Source organism: Ischnura elegans, chromosome 8, assembly GCF_921293095.1.
Source record: "Ischnura elegans chromosome 8, ioIscEleg1.1, whole genome shotgun sequence".
Classification (NCBI taxonomy): Eukaryota; Metazoa; Arthropoda; class Insecta; order Odonata; family Coenagrionidae; genus Ischnura; species Ischnura elegans.
The window spans coordinates 92,078,292-92,101,344 of NC_060253.1; the positions used below are offsets into that span (position 1 = coordinate 92,078,292).

The 23,053-nt window shown below is 37.0% G+C and overlaps 1 protein-coding gene across 2 annotated transcripts in view; it reads right to left on the minus strand.

Moving 5' to 3' along the window:
* The window catches only part of LOC124163474 (tachykinins), a 420,319-nt gene that overhangs the window by 148,137 nt on the left and 249,129 nt on the right, over positions 1-23,053 (minus strand). Inside the window, exon 2 of one of the 2 annotated variants that reach the window (XM_046540398.1) lies at positions 19,650-19,713. The exons of the other annotated variant lie outside the window; for it this stretch is intronic. Within the exon in view, the coding sequence (XP_046396354.1) occupies positions 19,650-19,656 (7 nt within the window). The 5' untranslated portion in view covers positions 19,657-19,713. The remainder of the gene's footprint in view (positions 1-19,649; positions 19,714-23,053) is intronic. 2 annotated transcript variants of the gene reach the window in all.

A 23,053-nucleotide genomic window follows, 5' to 3' on the forward strand; every position in this document is an offset into this window, starting at 1 on the left:
AGCCAGTATTTAATTCTTAAAGACCTACATTCCAAGACACTAGTAACTGAATTAAGAAGTGACTCATTCTAAATGCACGAATGAGTTTTCTAATTATGTGTTCCCAGAATAGTTACCTTTCCAGTGGGATAGCCAGGAATAATGTTCGGGAGGGGGAGGGGGCAAAATCGAGGGAAAATATTTGGAAAACAGGGTACTGTGTAGAGGATTTTAAACTAATTTTAACACTTTTCATAATAAAAAAACTTAATTTGTCAAAGAAATATTTTGAAAGTTCAAGATTTTTCCGTAATTTATTTTCTTTTATGAAGAAAAGTAATTGTGTTTAAACATTTCGGGGGGGGGGGGAGGTTCCGGACCTCCCCCCTATCTACGCCACTGTGCCTTTTCAAAAAAATCTATTTCACACAGAAAAATTATTGCGACAATGTATACAACATAGTTAGTCTTATATATGGTTATGTAAATCTAATTAGTATAAATTTCTGAGTATTCATGCTAAACTGTTTTTACGAAGGATTAAAAATGAAAGTACTTTTCTTAAAGTACTAAAAAAAACATGTTCAGTTTTATTTTATGAACTTCAAATATTTTAAAGATTTCCATACGATTTTTATGAATTTAATGGCAATATTCATTTTCTTCAATGCGCTAATTTGAATTTTTTGCTTCGTCAACTCAGTGTACTTATGAATTGGAAATAAGCTCATCAAGATTCACATATTTTCTATTAAATGCAAGGCAAGGAAGGGTAATTTGACGCCCGAATGATTAATTTTCAATTTAAATATATATTAATTTTCTTATTTTTTGCAGCCAACTCTCGCAGATTTTTCAGCACTCTTTTACGGGCACATTGTATGACGAGAACGTGAGGCGTAAAAATTCATTTAGAGAAACCCGCGGGGGATTTGGTCGAATATTTCTCGCTCAGCAGTTAAGCTTTAAAATGGAGGCAGTGGTGGCAACAATATTTGCTTCGCGAAGTCAGTTTTAAATCCTTTTATGGTCTATGGACAGGCGTTCGACCATTCAATAGTTCGTACCGCCGGATATAATGATTTCATAAAAACTGTATTTACACGCCGCAATGACTTCACGTCAAATTTTGATATACTATTCATTTCGCATTCTCCTGGGCTCTTAATTAAGAAAAAAAAGAATTTACTCGGGTGGTTATTTTATCAATTTGATTGATTTTGTAGGAAGAATAAAATTTGAATTAGTAGATGAAAGTCAATGCGTATTTTTTTCGATTCCATTATAAAAATTATTTCGGCCTCGCTCAATATGAAATATAACACAGAATTTTATGCCACCATTTCTCTGAAATGCTGCTTCAGCATCAAAGGTGGAATAATATGCAGATTATGCGATACGAGGGATTCAAAAGGATATGTATCAAATAAATTTTAATCCAGTTCAAAAATTTCAAGCATAAAATATATTAAACTAATAAGCACACAGATGAGAATAGTGTTAAATAAGCTTATATAAGACTTCCTCTTTTCCATTTTATTTTCCTAGTTGGTCACAGTCACAAGGGTCATTTTTAACTGTAAAGAAAAAGCGCATCATTTCAAGGCACAGAAGACGCATAATAGTAATTGAATTTTTTTCAATTAATATAGGATTGCTTCATTGGTACTGAGTATGAGTTGATTAGAGCGATGGAATCTTATGAGATTCTTTTGTCAAACAATATTTATATATCCTAGTTCTACACACATTTTTTGCAGAGACCAGAATTATCATGAGCAGCTACGGATATAGCAGATCATAAAATAGAATAAAAAAATAACACGGAAAGTTCAATTTCGCAATACAATCAGTAAACCAAAAGGGACCACTTTTGAAAGTTTCACAACAATGATACTGTTTTCATTTCGGGCGTTTACTTGCTTAGAACATTCAACTAATAGATAGGGTAACTACTCAATGACACCACAAAATAGTTCTTCAAGCGTACGAATGGTGAATGGAGACATTATTCAAATATAAGAAGGATGCGGGGTTACCTACCACTATCAAAACAGCCCTCACCCACGAGTTGTACCGAGACATTTTAGTCTCAACTATTCATTTTATAATTCAGCTGTTTTTTATTGCTACCAATTTTTCGGATTAAGTTCAAAGCCTGACAGTTGAAGCATAAAACGTCATCCAAAAATGTGAACATGGGCTAAATATGAATTAACGGACGCAGTAATGAAAATAATGATCAGAATGACGATAATTTAAACTTGATTTCAAACCCATCCTCTATCTAAAAATCATCTGATTTTACACTTTATGGCCACATATTGAAAATGGCTTGAAAAACTCCACCGGGTTACAGGATTGTCTCGTTAATGTCTCGTTAATAACGTTATAACAGTTGAATGGCTACATTCAACAAAATTTACATATACAATGAAAATCACTCCTGTTTGACCGGACGTATTTGGTCTTAACTTCCTCATTAATAACTTTAAGTGGACTTCTGTTCTCTAGATATTTTCAGATTTATAAAAGAAGACCACTTACTTAAGTCAACCCTTTCTCAATTATTAAAACATTCCCATTCAGAGGTACTTAGGTAAATCTATCATACGCTATATACCAGTTTATAGTCAAAGGCATACCCTGTATACCCTGGAAATTAAGTAACAAAAAAAGAACAAGCATCATGCAAAATTTGAAGAAAAATGTGACTCTAGTAACGGTAGCGATGCCATCCTCTTCAATGTCTCGAGGAAAATTGTATTTTATGTATGAAAATTTAATGCTTTCGACAAAAGATAGGAATGGAAGGGAGAGCAGAGAATTGTTTATTTCGTGAAACAGTTACTCAGCCCCACGCTCGTCGATGGAGGAGCTACTGAAATTTTCAACGGGCCCTGTCGCGTCTCTTGCGGTACATTCCGCGCTCACTCCACGCTACCCACTGAGACTCTGGGGCTCTGACTGAACAGTAGGCCGCCCTTATTTTTCAGAATTGACAAAATTTATGTTCTCCTAATCTTAAAATGATCCAAATGAGGTTTATAGTCACGTGTTTAAATTTGGTTACTTTAAAATAACGGGAATCCGAGCCCCAAGGGCCCTAAGTACTGAGAACCTTCAATTGAGTTTTTTTGGGGCTGAAAAGGCACTCTTTCAATGTCAAACGTGAATGTAAATTTTCATTTAGATTTTCCCTTTAGATCCAAATTCATGTTTGTTTTGACCTATCTCTAAGCGTTTATGAGATATCGTACGTCCTAATGCGATCCACCCTCTAGGGCGCTACCCCTCACCGCGGCTGAGGTACGGCACGCACCACTTGCAAGAAACTACCCCTTCAACCCCTCCTCACCTTCTTTGCTCCTACCGACAAGATAAAGCGGCTGAAGAAATGTGCATATGTTAGAAAGGCTTTAATCGGCATGACAAAATTTCCAATGAATCTGAACAATTTATTTCACTCAGTCTATAAATTTAAGTATATATCAACTGAAATAAAAGGTATTTTTCAGTGAACAGCTGACCTGGTGGGAATGCCGTGAAACATTCATCCACATCGTGCGCCAGGAAAGCACATAGTCTTATCATCTTCATCATAGCGCACAAGGCATGAATATAGCTCATTACATTCTTTTTATAGTAAGCCCATAAAGAATTCACCAAAGGTTTTGTGAGGGATATTATCTTCACCGATCAAGTTCATTCTGGAATGTCTTTTGTTAACACGCCCCCCTTGTCCCCTACACGTTATTATTATGTGGAAAAAATTATTAATTATACATAAAAAACTGTTAGAGACGATCATAACATACATAAAACACATACATAAAACACATACATAAAACACTAGCAGGCCACCCTGCGTTCCTCGGGATGGATAGTACCCAGAGAAGTGGGATACTTGGATTTCACGATCGTAGAGGAGTTTAGTTTTCCCTTTGAGCGTGGCTAGGGCTGTGCCTAATTGTCAGGATGCCCAACCTCAGAAGTTGTAATACTTGACGTAAGAAACGGTAATGGGAGAACAACGCAAAGGACGCATCAGACGTAACCGAAAGTAGCACTGAGAGATTTGGGAGCATGATATGTACTAACTTTGGTCGCAATCCGTGCAACCGCATGGAAACGCATAGCGGACAGGCAAACAGACATCATTTGTCATATATGTACAGTAGATTCCGGTTAATTGGGACATAACGGGACTTGTGCAAGCGGCTGCCCCAATTAGGCGAACGCATAAACAAACGTTGAAATGATAGAAAGAAGACTATAGAATGTTCATAATGCAACATAAGTTTATTAAACTATTAATTTGATTAATAAATCAGCGAGTTTAGTTAATTTATTATGATTTTTATGAATTATAACAATTTAGTTAAAAATATTTTTCACAGCCTCGGGCGACACCAAATGAATGTCTTTTACTAAGTCCTATTAAAGAAAGTCCTATCCTCTTACGGATAATATAACAACAAGAGCTTTCAATATAGGGCATGAATAGGAACATTTGTGAAAAAAAAGAGTAAATAAAAGGAGGAAAATATAAAAAATAGTATTCTGAAAACAAAAAAATTTAATTTGATCGCGAGTATAGAGTATATGTCGCCGACTCATGGCCCAATAAAGCGGCATGCTGTCCCAATGAAGCGGAGAATACTCTGGGATATTCCTCTATTGGGTTCTGTTCTTCAAGATCTGCTCCAATTACGTGGCTGCCCCAAGTAACCGGTGGACCAATTAAACGGAATCTACTGTATATATTAGGTGCGCAAATAAGTTCCCGCTGTTTGCTAATAGATGGCTCTAGCAGTGATTGGTGGTCGATTTTAGCATATTGGAAACGTTATGAACCAAGCTTACACAATTGGCAAAGAAACTGCTTACGGCAAAGGTTTTTCATGGCGCCATATCCTAATTGTTGCGAATATGTCTCATTTTGAGCCAAGTAACCGTCATTTGCGGGGATCGTTGAGTTTCTTCATTTACTTGAATAAAACGGTAAGTGAAGCACATCTAGAGCTCAAAAATGTTACGAAGTTGCTGATCAATGTTAAACAACGTGCCGTGATTGGTTCCGTCGCTTCAAAGACGGTCATTTTAATGTTGACGTCCGTCCGTGTGAAGGAACACCAAGAACTTTTGAAGACGCGGAATTGAAGGCATTAAGCGATGAAAGTCCATGTCAAACTCAAGAAGAGCTTGCTTGTGCATTAGGAGTTACCAACTAAGCCGCTTTAATCAACAGTAAGGAACTTGAGTTCCTTGTGATTCGACAAAGTGATTTTACAGTATGACAACGCTCGACCTCATGCCGCCAAACCCGTTGAAACCTACCTTGAAACGCCCAAATGGGAAGTTCTTACCCACCCGCTACATTTCCCAGTTGTAGCAGTGTCCGATTATTACTTAATTCGTTCGATGACACAAAGCCTGGCTGATCATCTGGTACGCTAATACGAAGACAGCAAAAAATGGCTTGATTTGTGGATAGCCTCCAAAGACGAACACGTTTACAGTTACGATGTTCCAACTCTGCCAAGGTGATAGGCAAAGGTTTTAGGTAGCAATGGGCAATACCTTGAATTATCAATTTTTTTTAAATGAAGTCGCATTTCAATTTTGAAAAACAGTGAGAACTTAGTTAACGTACCTATTTTATGCATTGAATATTGAAAAAAAAACTTATTTATATGACAAATTCAAGAAATAAAAAAACATAAACTGCAAATAATTCTGTTTAAGTGTAGAAAAGAAAGAAAACGTCCAAAACCGTGCAATTCTTTTATCATAACCCAGTAGGCACTCTATAAGTGATGGGGTGATGGGGATATGGGACTTGTTGAGTTCGTAAAATGGTCCTTTACTCGTGAGTTTGGTCGATGGAGAGCCCATTAAAAATTTCGTCGGTCCCAAGGAGGAGGATGTGCCCTGTCGCCACTCCCGATACTCCGCCGAGACCCCGGCGCCTCCTGTTGCCCGATGCGGCGGTGATTATCCTTTCAGCATTAAGCGAGGCCTTTTAGCTCGTCGCGGGATGAGCGGTTTCCCTAATCGCTTTTCGAGCCGCCTTCGTCCGCGGTGGCGCCACTTGGCTACGCGCAAACCGAATCCAATTTCGCTCTCCACTTCTCCATAACCCCCTCCCCAGCCCTGCTCCCCTCCCCAACCCCTTCTATATGGAATCAGGTGACGGGGCTACAGAGAGAGAGAGAGAGAGAGAGAGGAACTGCAGGCTGGAGTGGGAATATGCTGGATAAATGGACGTGGTAGTACAAGGGTCCTGAAGTCGAATGTTGGCGTACGGGACAAATGATATAGATGCAGCCGACTGATCAATAATGTATCACTAGTTTCACTTAGTTTCCATACATCACCATCGCACGGAGATGTATCATAGATAGTTCATAGTTTGTATTTCCGCGGATAAAATTAACTGCCTGATGATTTAAAAGATTTTAAATTTCAATTAAATTTTAAATATCAAAGTTTTTAAAGAAAAGTTTTCAATTTAATAAATTCCTACATGCTAAAATGAAAAGAGAAAGTGATTTTTGTATCTTTTGTACTCTTGTACTCCCATTCACTCTCTCAAGTCTTCTCGTACGTACATTCACTCTGAGTAATCTCTCTATGTGTACAGATTATTCAGGAGTTGTGAGTAGTATTATTTGATTGTTTTATTTACTTGTTAACTATGTAAATGTATTATTTTCGTTGCAAATTTAGCAATTTATAAAGGACTAATAAGTCCGCGATAATAAATATTTATAGCTATATAGGTGGAATTTCAACTGGTCAGCGCCCTCATGCGGAAAAAAACTCATTCTCCTGTTGGTTACTCGTTGGAAATGGAAATTTGTACCAACGGTGGGTCGTTACCTACACAGATATGCTAATATACATTTCAGATTTGAAGCATGCAATTGCTCGATTGATTTAATCCCATAATGAACAAAGTAACATCAAGATATTGCAACTATTCACCGCAATCGACCGTTGAAATAGCAAAAATTATTTTCCCGCTGATAATAGTACTTTCTCCTCCTAACTCGATGACTGAGTTCAATTAAATGCAACTCAATCCACAAGTAAACTATTGGTACAGGTAGTCTGGTGTGTTCTCTTTAAAGTTGGAGCTACCCAGTAGGAAGCTCAGGTAACAATAATCGTACTTTGATTTTTAAAGAAATTTCCACGATTGCCTTGAGTTTACATAAGTAATCGGGATTCGCTTCAGAGTGAGCAAATACTAACTTAATATTTATTGAACGATAAATATTAAAAAGTTATGAGGCAAATAAAAGCTATTGTTACAGCATGATCATGAAAGAGAGCATTGTGGAGAACATAAACATTGTGTTTGATTCTGCTTTTCCTCATGAGTACATGTTTAAGTGAATTTTTCACATAAACTCTGATCTAAATTTGCGTTCTTCATCAAGCACAGAACTTCGTTTAATGAATGTAAAATGGTGCCGTTGAGTTAGAGACACTATTTTGGCACGAAATTGGCACACGTAGGAATTAAATGCTCAATTTGTGCCATATTTTAGATAGAGCTCATTGAGCTGCGGTTCTCCAATTTCTTCTCGTCTACGGCGGAACACCACCTGCTTTCTACGCGCATAGTAGTCATCGCATTACTATCCTAGATGGGTATCCCCTCCAATTATCACTATCCTAGGCCAGCTGTATCAATTCCTTATGGTTTTAATTCCCCGCATCGTTTCATTGGTAGGAGGACATCAGGGTGTTCACGAGCTAGTATGAACACTTTTGCAGTTGACGCAACGTTGACGGCGCAAATTGCTCTAGCTGTCATCACTCTGGTTTTCAAGTGTATATAAAACCCGTCTATTATCACCACCATGCCAACAAAGAATCACCAAAGCCCACCTGCAATACTTTTAATAAGAATAAAGGCCGATGAAGTTATTGTTGGTCTGGAGCGACCATATTAATAACCACGTTCATAAAATGCCAGGTCAATATTATAAAAAAGAACCCATAATTCGAATTTATGACTTCTTGACCTCGTAGCATTGGAAGACCAAAAAAGATATCTTACAATTTTACAGTTTTAGAAAACAAGATTGATATAAATACCAGTTCATGGATACGTCTGAAAAATTATGAAAATCCTGTTTTTTTTAAAGATAGTTGTTTCATGCTAAATATAATGGAATAAGAAAATTTTACTAAATGAAAAGTCACTGGCAATTTGTCATAAATACTTTAATTTTTATTTAAGAGTATTTAAAAAATACACTTAATATATGTAACCAACTCCGCGAACAGTAAATGTATCGTATTTACCATGTTGTATCACAAAATTAACATTAAAAAGATTTTTACAAACCTTAAAATTATCAAAAAACACTCCAGCCAAAGCAAGTTTCAATTCTCATCTCCAATGAAGCTACAGTATACCACAAAGTAGAGTGTTCTGCGGGGCAAAATGAGGGGAGGTCACACGAAACTAGCAAGAAGAGATATCATTATGACGTTTGTTTGCCTTCCCAACCATCAATTTCCTCCTTTATTCCGTCTCGTATTGCTTTCCTTTCTCGTGAGGTTCGGCGTGTTTTCGATAGAGTAAATGGTTTCCATGGGGTGTGAAATAAGAAGGAGAGAAAGGAATTTGTATCGAGAGAAGAACACAGCGGATGATTGGAGGGCGTTGGTGATGACGGAAAAGACATTGATGCTCTGGGGAGGATAGCGGAGAGGCGCTTGACAATTTATTTCACGCCGTTGCTTTGAAAAGAAGAGGAAATACGGAAGTCGAAACGATCATCAGGAAAACAGTGGAGAATTGCTTTCCTATAGAGGAAAGGAAATGACTTCTGAACGGCTTTTGTCCTGTCCTTCTTACCTGTGTTTTAGACTTCGGTACATTTAAGCATATTTGGAGCTAATTTCAAATCGTTTAAAAATCTTTTAAATCATTTGCAGACATACTGTATCAATAAGCCTGTACCACTAGGTACATAAAAATATTCCCCGGCAAAGTCCGTTCTTTACAATAAAACTACACAATGATATCTTATACTTGGTAGTGAAACTTTGTTTCATATTTGCAATCAACTACATTGGATAAACAAGGTTTTGTGAATAGTTGCAAGATATAGCTTCAATACTACATTAAATTTTTGAACCATCGGATCCCGTTTACAATAAACATTTGCAATAATATGCCAAATTGAGTTAAAATAAAATATACAACAGAATATATGAATTAAAGTCAATTTGGATCTTTTTAAGGGAATGGATAGTTCATATACGCTATCTTCACTCTTATTTCCTTGCATAAAAGTTAAGAAAACAAGCGTTATATTAAGAAAAAATTGCGTGATACTTTCAGAGGAATGAGCATAGAAAAATTATTCTTTAAATAACTAACATAACTTGTAAGCCAAAAACACGATGAAGGATTGGCAACTCTGAAAATTTTAAATATATATTAGCAGATACATATCCTGCCAAATTTGCAGTTTAAATTGAACATATTTTAATTTTTATTTCACGATTCTTCTTCAAGTCAGAAATACTAAACAAAGCGATGCAAAATTAATAAAATCTGAAAAACTAATCCACTTACCCTACTTCTTCATACAGATACCCGCCTCCAAAACAAAGCTTTTTAAGCAAGGAAACGCAGTAACTGATTTTCAATCCAGTTTTTCCAGTCCCTTTTGCATTCTAAAATCTTCTAGCTGCGAGATAGATCCCTGTATACGTTCTCATATTCGCAGTCGAGGTGAAACAAAGGAAATCGTGATATATATGAAAGTGATATATACGTAGCCAAGGGCGGATCCAGGATTTTTCTCTGGGGGGGAACCAGGGTCTGACAGGCAAACGGTCTTCTCATATTTGAGATTAAAAACTACATGCAATAATTACTCTACGAAATACACTCTCAATTTTAATATAAAAGTGATTAACATGTAAATATACATAACTTTTACACTAAAATATATAATTTATTAATATATGTATTGAATATCTTGTCTATTTTTTAAGAGTCCGGGGGGGGAGGGGACGTTACCCGTGACTCCCCCCTATATCCGCCTATATACGTAGTGACTACCACAAACTTTATTCTAAAAAAACCGGTTACAGCAGTTGTACTATCCTTGGGGAAAACAGGAATATAGTATTTAAGGTATCAAGCACGAATGAATATGATGCATAATCCAAGGCATGAAAAAAACCTTGGAAAAGGGCCAATGTAGTTACAGTTGGTAGTAAAAATGCCAGTTTACGCTCGCATTGCTCCCATCATTAAGGATGATTTTTTCGATGTACAGAAAATCATAACTGAATTTTCCAGTTGAGTATTCTCTGCTAACTTTATCATGTATTGAAACTCAGCATTGAATTACCATTTGTTATCATTTAAAAATATATTGTAGAACATGAATATTCTAGAACACCATTTCTTCCAGATTCTCTTAACCAGAATCCGGATTTTCAGAAAAACAATCATCAATAGGCATTTTGACTGCAGGACAAACTTTTAAAACTCATTTATATTTCACTCTCGTGATGAAAAAGAAAAGAGGATGAATAAACGCTTTAGCTGAGCGCACTTTTCCGTTTTTAACTACTGGTGCAATTTTTATATTTATGATATATTTTAAAATTCTCTCGATATAACTTTTTTGTCTAAATGAAATATCGATTGATAATAAAATATCATATTCTGCCAACGCTTGATTTGCAAATTGGGCATAATTATTACGGCATGGATGGGCATAAAAAAATGTTCATAACGCCCTGATGACGATGTTCGGCACATACATTGAAACTTCTGCAGTCTATAATTTGGCGGTTCACGAGATTAGAAACCTTTTGTTCCACCCGATATTCTTCAGATATTTTGATTGAAGCTCTATTATAAGCATACTGCCACCCAGGGGCGGATCCAGGATTTCTTTCTGGGAGGGGCACAAGCACGGCCGTATCCAGGATTTTGTTCAGGGGGGGCACAAGGATACCTCGTCATACAAAACGAACGAAATGATAATGGGGCCGTATTAAAAATCTAGCATATTTTTAAGGGTCTGGGGGGGGCACGTGCCCCCGTGCCCACCCCCCCTGGATCCGCCTATGCTGCCACCCATTCATTAGCGGTTTAGGCCAATCCCTACCACTATGAATAACTTCAGAAAGCAACGACGAAATCTGAAACCTTTCACCATATGAAGAATTTATTTTCCTACGGGAGGATGGAATGGTTCAGGGTTACAGCTGGGTAATGATTAGAGATACGTGGAAATCGCACTTTAATTTTTATTTTATCGCACTTTCAACAAAAGTTAATCACATTTTGTAGCGTCTATTTTTTATTTCCATCATGAGGTAGATGACGATGAAATGTAGTGAAACACAGTTATATGACAAAATACAGAATATTTTAAATAATTATGTTGTAGAACAATAATAAATGAAGTAATAAGACATATAGTGGCGGAGGTGTAGCTTGCCCGCGCCCACTTGTAGTTCGCGGCCACGTAGAGTCCCAGCCAACTAGCAGCTGGCCAGTCGCTCATATGCGGTGATTGTCGGCGGAGTATTTAAACTGCGCTCGGCTCAAAATGTACGAATTTTGCCGTCGAAAAGGCAAATTTGCGTAAAAATATCATAAAAGTCCAGTCATCGCATCTATGTCGCATTTATTTGCGCACATCGCATTTATCACATTTGCGATTTTCACGCATCTCTAGTAATGATATAAGAATGAAACGTTCTGATGCCCCGATCAGCCATTCTAATGAGGCAAAGAATAAAACTTCCAACTAATAGATGGAAGAGTTGTCCATTAAAACGTTGGAATCCCTCCCGCTTGGCCTATCGTGTTCTTTTTTCTTGACCTATAGCTCGCTAAACCCGTTTTACACCTGAGAATACGGAGAAGAAAATTTTCATTTGTGAGATAAGAAAATTTTTAACTGGTTTATTCATGTATCCTTTACATTAGAAGATCATCATCAGTGGTCAACGATTGCAAGACTGGTTTGACGCAGCTCTCCACTCAGTTTTAATATGAACTAATGTTTACTCAGCAACGTATTTCTCCTCTTTCACATCCTTCTTTACCTTTTCCATGTATTTTTTTTCATCGGCTGTCTTCCTTTCCTGTAATTTCATCTACTTGTCTCCCGGCGATTGTTTTCATTAGTCCATCATATCTCAAGATATGCAATGTAATTTTGTTCCGTCTTCTTTTCAAGGTTAGCCTGAGGCATCACTTCTCCTCTCTCCTAGGTGGTGGACGTTTTTAAAAATTTCAAGACGATTGCGTAATGAGTAACTGAGTGATAAATAGTGATTTTATTTAGGAATAACTCGTTTAAAATCTAACTTATTAAAGTGAAATTTTTGGAGTGTATTGGGTAGAAAATACCGAGGGAAAACTTTCAAACATTAGATATTGGCAAACGATAGCCATATAGATCTAAGTCGTATACCCTGAAAATATCACGATTATAGTATAAGTCTCAAACGACAAACGCGTTACGAAAACAGACATATCTAACGGGAGTGGTGCGTCCTCTAAGACATCCTAACGCGGCTGTCATTCCGAGAGAGGACTTCACTTGTCCACACTATCTACGGTCGGGAAGGATAATGTCTTCACTATCACCACCTCGGTTACCTAAGGCTTCCGACTCCTGCCATCCAGCCCTTTCTCCCGTCTTGACTGCTCAACCGACGACGGGACACAAGGGGAGGGAGCTTAGGGTCTGGGGGGTATGAGGGAGGGACTGTTGGCGAAGTGGGGGGACCCTGAAAACCCTTCCCCACCTCCTTCTCGACTTGCTAATTTATTGATGGAGAGCCTTCTCCACCCTTCTCCTTATCTTTCTCCCATGGCGACTCAAACCCTTCTCCATATACGAATCCAAACCTTCTCCTGAACTCTCCATACACATGCCTTCCTCCTCCGTCTCTCCCTAATTCGCTTTACTTATTCAAGCTCCTCCTGCCTATCGCTCATCCTCTTTTCGTCTTCTCTCTCTCTCTCTCTCTCTCAAGCCCTACGCAAATCACTGGTGTCTGCGCTTTGCTTCGCTCAGCCGACCTTCATTTATGTTTCATTTCGGACTTCGACCATCTAAGGCTTGATGGCGTTACCGCGAGGGATGTTTTATCCCGGCGATTTGGTGGAGTAGAAATGTGGGTGGAAAAGTATGACGCCACTCTGAGGAGTGTAGTGTCGGTAGTAGTGGTACCAGTTAACTACTTTGTTTGTCACCCGAAAAGGGTGGACTTTCAGTAAACACTAACGTTCATTTGATGCTGTGAGCACGGTGGTGGGCAGGGGAAGTTGATATTTGGAATGCGACAGTAATACCGCGAGATCACACGCGAGAAATAATTCGGGATAGATATAGTCAATATATTTAGTTCTAAATAAGAAACCATAAAAAGGTAATAAATAGGTATTTTGAATAAAAAATCAAGTGCTAAATATGAATGGGAACTATGCAATCATTGAAGATAATGTGAAGACAATGTAAGTACATTGAAGATAATGTGGCTTTGTTAATAAGAAGTTATCTCATTTCTAGTTCTTTAAGCTTTGTGAAATAGTTCTTGAATTTTTAGCCACTCGCTGTTGTCCTTCAGTAAGCGAATGTTTTCAGCCAATCAATGAAATCATTTCATTCTTATAATAAAATTGTTTTTGAACTCAAAAATATACCCTAGGGTACTACCATCTGTCTGAATTCTATCACAAATATTAAGCATTAAGTAACTTACTATTCAAGTCTTTTACTGCATCAAGTATCATTATCAATGTAATTTACGAATAAAAATCATTACTGCTCCCGTAGCCAATGGTCTTAAGGCTGTAAGCTCTAAATGAGGCGAGGAGTAAATTCATTCAAAAAAATAAAATGGCTCATAAATCAGAAAAGTACGATTCCATAGTCATATTTCTGCAAAAACTATAACCTAGTTAACAATTTTGTTTTAAGGATCTTTTTGGCTTGATCCTGTGATGTGCAGAAATGTACCATTCAAAAATGGAACATCATTAACATATTAGCGTATGGAATCTTGTAAAATAGGAAAATAAGAATGCAGCACTTATAATTAATGAAAACCTAAATTAAATGTGAAATTCACTGTTGGATCTCTATTTTTTTATCCCAAACGCTAATATGCTGATGATATTCAATTGTTTATTAATGTACTTCCGCTTATTATGGGATCGTACCAACATGTTGAAATTTTTTATTGTTAGAATAAAATGCGGAGTGAAGCATTGCTGCTACATGAAACTCTATTAATTTCGTAACAAATTTGACATTTTAATTATGTACAAGATGAGCAAAACATTATGATTTTCCTTTGTATAATGTTAGATGGATTAACCCGGAAACACCTTCAATTTCCACAGTGTCATCTTCCTCGTCACACCTTCCGCGGTGCGCACGTTGAAGGATCCCGAGACGTGTTAGGGGCTCCCTGATCAGCTTATCAAACCTCGTCGTTGAGGTGTCGCGGAGGATGTGGGGGATTGGAATTTCCAGTAAAACCTCTCATCTGTTCGGGTTCCACTGAAACTTGGAGATGTAACAGTAGTGGTCACATATCTACCGCTATGTCACTGCCACACCACGTTTAGCGCAACAATCATGTAGCATTGGGTATAACAAAATCGGCCAGAAGAAACATTAAAATAATTATTTCAATAAGACCCATTATGTTAATACTATACCAGAGATTACTTTCAAATAATCATGGTTTTTATTCGGTACCTAACTACCCAAAACATATTCTAGCGATAAGTGTGGACTTTCTGGTATCTCTTACCTGAAGTAAGGTAATTTTAATTAAACTATTAAATTAAAAAAACGTTTTTTTTGTTTCCAGCAATCTTGCAATTTGGAAATTTTCAAATGGTGTAAAACCATATGGGTATGAGTTTGATAGAGTACTCAAAGATAAAAGATGTACACATTGAGCTCTTAGCAGCCTAGGTTGAAAGCCACATTGAACAGTTAGGTATCCAATTACTAACAGTGCGAAGTATTATAAGAATTTGAACTTCATTTACGTAACTACTAAGCCCTTACTAACTTTTGATACGGAGCAATATTTACCCCGTTTCAAGTAGCAATTCCTCTCATGACATACATCAGGGTTATAAAAAACCTTTTTTTACTACTACTACTTGAAACGTGGATTAAATTAATGTTATATGATTTTGTAACCAATGTTTTTAAGAAAAAATATATCTTTCATTAAGACTTTTGCATCTAAAAAGAAAATATTATGGCTTGTATATAAATTCTCCGGAATGATTTCTGTTAGCGTTGAAAATTTCTGAAAAAAAGTTGTTCTACTTTTTCTTAAAAAGTAAGAAAAACTTAAGATCATAGCAAAGTATCTACAGTTACATACTTTAAATTTAAACGTTTGAGTTCACAGAAACTTATTGAATAAAACGTAAGAGCACAAAATACAGATAAAATCAATCTTGGTGAAAATTCTTAAACCAACTATAGAACTCAAAGTATGAAAAATTAAATAAGGACGTCATGATTTAAGATCATTAATCGATTGTGCCCTTTTTCGATGGTAACTGATTCCAGATATTTAATACTGTAGTGAAAGGCGATAAAAGCTTTACACGAAATCCATCATAGTTATACAGACTTACCTCACGGCTTACAAAAGTCGTTAGCATTCACAAAATACTTCATTAGGTAAGCGCTTTGATATGAGTACTCCTGGATAATTCCTATGGTGAAATAATATCATGACCTAAGATAGGAAAAAAACGCGCTCAAGCTGCATGGCGTAAGTCTTGGTTACTTTTTATCCTTTCTAAGAAGCAAACTTGCTTTGCTTTTATGGACCATATTAAAAGCCTCAAACTGGGCATTCATCTATTTTCCTCTCTTTTGAGCCCTTTACAGACTTTTTCTAACAGGACGTATCATTTTTCACCGAGCCGATGGTGTTTTGCTAGTGCGACGAAGTATTAACATTTGCAACCTCAAGCATTAAACTTGAACGCTTCGGATTACAAACAGTTGGCCTTCTTCCAAATGTTTCTCTGCGTAGTATAAAATACGAGTTTCCGCCCAGAAAATTAAATCGCTTGCGATTGGAAAGATATTTATACGAGTTGCTACTATGGTCATCTTTAGTAATCCAGTGTAATATTACGGTGATACATGAACCTGTTTCTTCCGAGTGACCCGTAGCCATAAAGTTAGTCAGGGTGGTAACGGGGTCTAAATCTAATGTTGTTAATGCGTATTTAATTTTTGCGAATTTATGCGAATTAATATACTTGTCTTCAATTTATGCGAATCGGCTTTATATAATGGATTTATCTTCAGGTAGAGCATATTTTTAGATTGTGGATGGTTGAAATAACCTATACAATGCTATTTTGTATTTACTTTTATAGTACCTACTTGCATGTAATTTTCAGAGAGCAGGCGTACATATCGAATTTGCGTTTCAAACCAGTGTCTTTCCGTCAGTGGGCTTATTTCAACCGGCTTCAAAGATAAGCTAATAAGTGGATTGAGTTGTTGGAAGATTCTACAATATATTTTTCACAATTTGGCAACAGTATGGAATGTGGGTTTTCTTCGAGATCCTCATATGCCCAGAATAATGGTATGTATCCATGTGACTACGGTGGGCGGTGATTTTCGATTCACCTTCCGACAGATGCTTTGCGGTCCTTTGATCGACTGGGAGTTGACAGGGTACCTTATTCAGCTCAGTGGCTCACTCAAGCTCGCCTTAGTTCACGGTGACCTCTTTCTTATTCACGACCAATAGCGCCCTCCGTAGACTCCAAACGTTTCCACGAACAATACAGGTATTATCATTTTAGCATTCAACAATCGGGTGGTCTCTGTGGGCCTATTCATGGTTACGGGTGCTTGGTTTTCCTCGGGATGAACATATCCGTGGAACAGAACGTTTTGCACACCTTATGAGGCCGGCACCGTTTCACTGGGGAGTCAGAGATTTCATTGATGATGGAACAAGGATTTCATTGAAGGCACAGGAGTGATTATGAGAGGGCATCACCACCATGAAACGTTTAACATAGGAAACGACCTTATTATATTTGGCACTCCAATTGCCTAATTAGATACTTATGGATTCCGTGATGTTTTCTATCTGAAAGCGAAAATATTATCGAAATTTAGCCGTATCTCCCCAGACTAAAGGATATGGCAGCCCTTCTGGAGTAGGTGACCTCATTTAATCATGAGGTCAGAGACATAAATCGTTATTTTTGTTTTTATTCATTCATAGTAGTTTTAATCTCTTGAGCTCAAGAAACATAAATTAACCTAGCTAAATAATGAGTTTGGGAATGAGTGCTATCATCTCAAAAGAAATAAAGATTGGAAGAGTTGAGAAATATTATACTGTATTTCCATTTTAGAGAACAGAAGATAAATAGTGTGAGCACTTACGAAAGATAAAATGTTGGAATTAGTGATGAAGGAACATTAAGTTAACCCGAGGACGAGTCGAAACGAGGTGATGAATAAAATAAAATGTGAGCGGCAATACAATAAACGGAAGAAACAGATGGTACAGGCAGAACCTTATGCTTATAAACAGGTATCTAAGGAGGCTAGCAATAAAAAGTAATAATTAATTTCCGGCTTCTTTTTGGATTAACGTGACTGATAAACATAATTTTTTTTATTTTGACAACGAAAAATATTCAAACCTGGACGCCTCAATTCACCCTTTGCCATGTCATTAGCTGGATGTACAGAAGACGTCACGAAAAAGTGGCTGAGACTTTTTTCTGAGAGAGGTATATATTCAAAACTCATAAATACTAATACGCTCATCAAACAAATGATGTGATGGATAAGTTGACGCATACATGATTTTTTTATATGAACATGCTTTTTCCCTTCATATATATTCAGACAGATAACAAATTGATATACATGGCAATGCTGGAGTCAGTTTTCCACATAACAAAAGATTTCCTTGCGGCCATGATCGTAAAAACGCGAATCAACTGAAAATGAGATACATCAGCTGTCAAATCCCCTTCTGAGTCGATTTTCGATGGAAACCAAATGTTGGATAATTGAGTTGAAAATATGCTTTCTTCCTACACCGACGAATTGAAGAATTCATTCCATAACCCGTCTCAAGTATGATTACTAAACCTTTTGTTAACCTCAACTCCGATGGAAAATGGATCAATGACAAAAGTAGGTAATAACGAAAAAGTTTTTCAGCTGCCAGTCGGGTGCAATTTTCTTATGCTCTATATTGCTTTAGCCTATTAAAATATAATGACATTTAACAAAGCAATGCATGGTTGTTCAAAGTCTTTTTCAAGGTCGATTTCCAGCAGAGAATTGAGATGAGCCATGAGAGAGGGTAAATTCTTAAGAAAATATGCAACCTTTACAAAAATATTGCCCCTACTCGCACAAAAATCATACGGGCAACAACCAGTGCGATTTACATACATTAGTGGAAGAAAACAGAAGTCACAGTTAAGAATGAATTGAAGCAGTAAAAAAAAGGAATTTGATGTGAAAAAGAACAGCAAGATTAAAAAAAGAGAAAAATGTAAACGGAAAGCTAATAGCGGATTTTGCTAAGAGCGCATCTCTGATTGCAAACAGACGTGAAAAGGCAGAGGTGAATTATTAAATGTTAGTAGCATAATACGTGTCTATGGTTATCTCCCAGAAAAACATTTGGGTATTCGAAGGATAATTCTTGAAAAATCACATTTTAATATCAACGTTGTGCATGCATCCCGTTGATATTAATATGTAATTTAAACGTTTTGAAAATGCATTCTTTTATCGCATGCGTAATTTTTTCCGTTCAACTGAAAAAATTATAAAAATTCCAAGCAGTGGTTATAATGATACCATGAACCTTATTTTAATCATTTATATTAAAATAGGAGATACATCTGACTAAAATGGCCATTAATAGAACTCCGGGGAATTATTTTGGATTTGGCATTAATTAACCACAGCGTAGAATATCCCTATGAATTACTTCCAAACATGCGAAGGATTCGCAACGTTACTTTAACCCTAAATTAATAAGAGTATGACATCTACCATAGATTGAAGTCACATTTTTAGTTTACGGGTAAAATCTTCGGTAATTCTTTCACGTTCAGTCTTTCGCTTAACATAAAAGTGATAAAAGAAGGCAATGAATTGTGTATCATGTGAAAAAATACCTTGTAATGTGGGAAATTTAAATTTACTTAGCATGATAAAAATTAGTACCTCTCTAAAACCTTTCAATATATCCATGTGTTCGAATAAAAGTTAAATATTGAGTCAAGAAATTTGTTAAAGCATGCTATTTTGTTTCATTCGTTTAGCAGAGTTATTCCTTGATGTGTTCGTTAAAATAATATATTTCCATTTTAATATTTCTCCCCCACTTTCATGAACTTAGTGATTTGAAACTAATTTTCTAACAAATTCTTTCAGTTTTTCTTCCGGTTTCAATGACCTACAAAATTCTTTTGTCAGCTGAGAATATAATTTAAAAAATATAAAAAAAATCCGGATAGCGTAAAAAGACACTGAGAAAGCACATCAAAAAATTATTGAAACAAGAATGTAACACCAATTGACACATATGAATACGTTTACCCTTCATTTCGTGTGAGAAGACCCCGTGATCCTTTGATGGACAGCTGCGACAGACAAAGGTGTCCTGGAAGTAGAATTGGTTTTTTTCCTTTTTTAATAACTCTAAACCCGTCTTTCAAGCAAAATTTTAGTGAAAGCAGCTTAGCAGCACCAACATTACCAACTATTCAATAATCTCTAACGTTATGTAAGCACATTTTGACAGAAAATTTCCAAGCAAAACTATTACACTGTGTGAATGATAACCGATTCGCCTCTTTCCCCGAGAATTCCTGACTCTTGAGAAGCCACGAGCTACTGGTCGAATGCTCATTTTTATGATTACGGCAGAACTTTTGGAATAACCATGTACATATATTACAGTCAAGCAGCTGAGAAACGGAATATTACTGAAAATTAGGCTAATAAAATTTTCGCCTCTTTTCTAATGATTTCCTTTCTTTCAAATAGCATTACTGACAAATAAAATCTCGTATTGACATAACTATGTACTTCAAATGATATTCGTTACACGTAGGTATTTTCCCACCAATAATTATATATTCCCTCCATTAAATATATTTATGATACCTCAGTTTTAGTTCTTTTCATGAGTGACTGTTACTTCTGCAATTGCTACCTTAGCTGTTTTCGCCTCGAACGCCTTGAATAAGCAATTGCTCCATCATTGCAATCACTTAAGGTACAAATGCAAAATTATTAAAGAGCCGTAAAATTGAATACAGCTTCAGTTGCCTTACATACGAGAGCACGCCTGGATACGACATGAAGCTCAATTCGACGAATCAAAGACAATATTGAGAGAGTGAACACATTACCCTATACAGATTAGCGAATGGATTGAGATAATCGTATGGTCAACCAATACTGAGACGGTCGATGTCACCTACACTACAATTGGAGGAGGCTACAAAAACGGCCAAGAATGCAGCTGCAGCAAGTGCTGGCGGGAAACAGACTCTACATGACGAGAGCAAAAAATGTGAGTTACGCGGTAGAACCTAGAATCAGCTGCACAGCGACCAAAATCCGAGGCGTCGGAAATCCAGACTTCTGAATTATTTTGCGATGGTAAAAAGTAAATGCCTATAAATAGTGTATTAAAATCGTGATACTTTTTCTTAGTAAGAATTAAATTTCAAAAAAGTGATATTACCTATCGAAGTAAACAATATGAAAACAAATACTACGGTCGTTGTCAACCAATCAAGCACATCAAATGCTTCACGTGATCTAGGCTTTCAGCATTAAAATCTAGACCCCACGCATCGAAGTCGATTCGCTCTCTACTACATCTAGTACGTACAAGAGCGCAGAGGAAAGAGAAAAAACTCGATAAGGCTCCAAGTTGAATGTAAGTTCATCTTTTTCGACCACTTCGATGACCAGGGTGCCCCACATCATATCTTACTTTCAAAACTCCGCGGAGCTAACGCTAAAGAATACTGAGGACGATGAACCTTTCCCCTGTGAGATGCACTTAACCCTATTCGTCACACGATTTGCTCAGCAGAAGCATTTCCTCCTCCGAGTTTTCGTACTGAATTATTTATGGAGACAAGAGTGTCGCACTGAGCTATTTTTATGAAAGAAAGAAGAGAGGAAGTTGACTCGTTTCTTCTCGGAGATACAAAGAAGAAGAGTGATTTTCCTCGCGAAGATCCGCCACTTTCAACCCCTGGGCCTCCTCTCAAAATTTGACATTCATTCCACACCCTCGCACTGTCACTACACCAAGGATGTCATCTCCCCCTAGTGTATAAGGGCTATAATTAACCCCACCTCTTCCAGATATCCTCTGGGAGGCCCATTAGCGTGGGAACGACATACCAGGATGAGTTCAGAGGCGGTATTAAGAGGATGCATATGATAGAACTAGTTTTTTTTTCCACAGAAAAAGGGTAAATTAGGGTCGTTGCTAGCGGGAGGAGATATAGGGGTTCAAATACCCCCGAAATATTTTCAATATATAGCCTTTAACTATACCCTTTCAAGATGAGTTCCCCGAGAACTACGCCACCTATTTTAATGGACCCCTTCCATAGCCCCTCCGAATTTTCTTCTGATTATGAATTTGGCATGAGCCATCACTTAGGCGCGCCTGATGATATATATAGATTATTAAGATATTATTTTAACTAACCATCATCAAACCATGGATGTCGAACTGCCACTGTGGCACTGCTCATATTCTGAAGATAAGCAGTTTGAAAACTATTTAGTTTTCCATTGAGTGTCATAGAAAAAAATGCTGACGTGACTTTGATGCCTATTTAGCATTGACTGAGTAAATGAAATTTGGAAAGCATAATTTTATGAAACTACCTAACTTATAAATAAAATATTTGTACCACAGTGAGAAGCAAAAACGTCCAAAGTGACTGATACGAAAATAATTATATATTTATGAACATAGAAATTTGAACGGCAGTTTAATCCTTAATTATGAAATAATCGATCAAGGTGGCTGCATCAGAAACGTTAAGGCAATAATCTAAATCACATTATGTCGTCCTAATTCCGATATTTTTAAACAAGGCAGAAATAGAATGGATTATTTGCAGTTTAAACCCAGGTTGCTCATTTTCCTCAGTGTTATTCGTTTATATCTTTCGAAGGACAGGTGTAGTTTTTAGCAAAACAAATATTCAATCGATAATTTGCCGTGAAATATCAATACCGTCAATTATTCTATGCATCCAGGTCATTTGCTTCAATAAAAGTTCCAGGAAACACATAAATTCCTTACAGCGAGTTGTAAATAAATGATACTTTAATGTCATTTTGAATGCCTAAATTCCGAAAATTTAAGCGTTTTCTTCTTATCATCTACGATTTTTGTTTATTCTTTTTTTCGCATACAAAGTTATCAATTCTTGAAAATAAAAATTAACCTAAACACTCTTACAACTTGAGAAAAATGATAATTTCACTGATTCATTATCGCGCTGCTACGTTTAAGTAGGCCTCGCACAACGGTGTACTCCGGTTCAAAACCACAGCAGCTCTAATAGCTGGATGACTTTCCGCGGTTCCCATTCCCAGCCACCCAACATTCAGCTGACCTCGTGCTGTTCCTCCTAGGGGGCGTGTCCCACTTAAGCGCGTGCGAATATGCTGAAGGATGGGGACATCCCATCCACATTATGAGCGAGGCAGCGCGGTGGTCCACCGGTGTGGTGTCAAGCGACCATCCCGCCAGGACCGACATTCCATTGCCTTGCACAGGTCTGCGCGTGCGGCCGCAGCCCAAGAGGGACTTCGTTGAGAAGACTCGTGGAGGTAATCACAGGGGAAATATGCGGGTCGCTACTCATCCCACTTCTGGACTATATCATTAAAATGGAAACCTGAACCCTTTTCCTAAACATTTTAGACATAAATGTGAAACTTTCTTATTATAA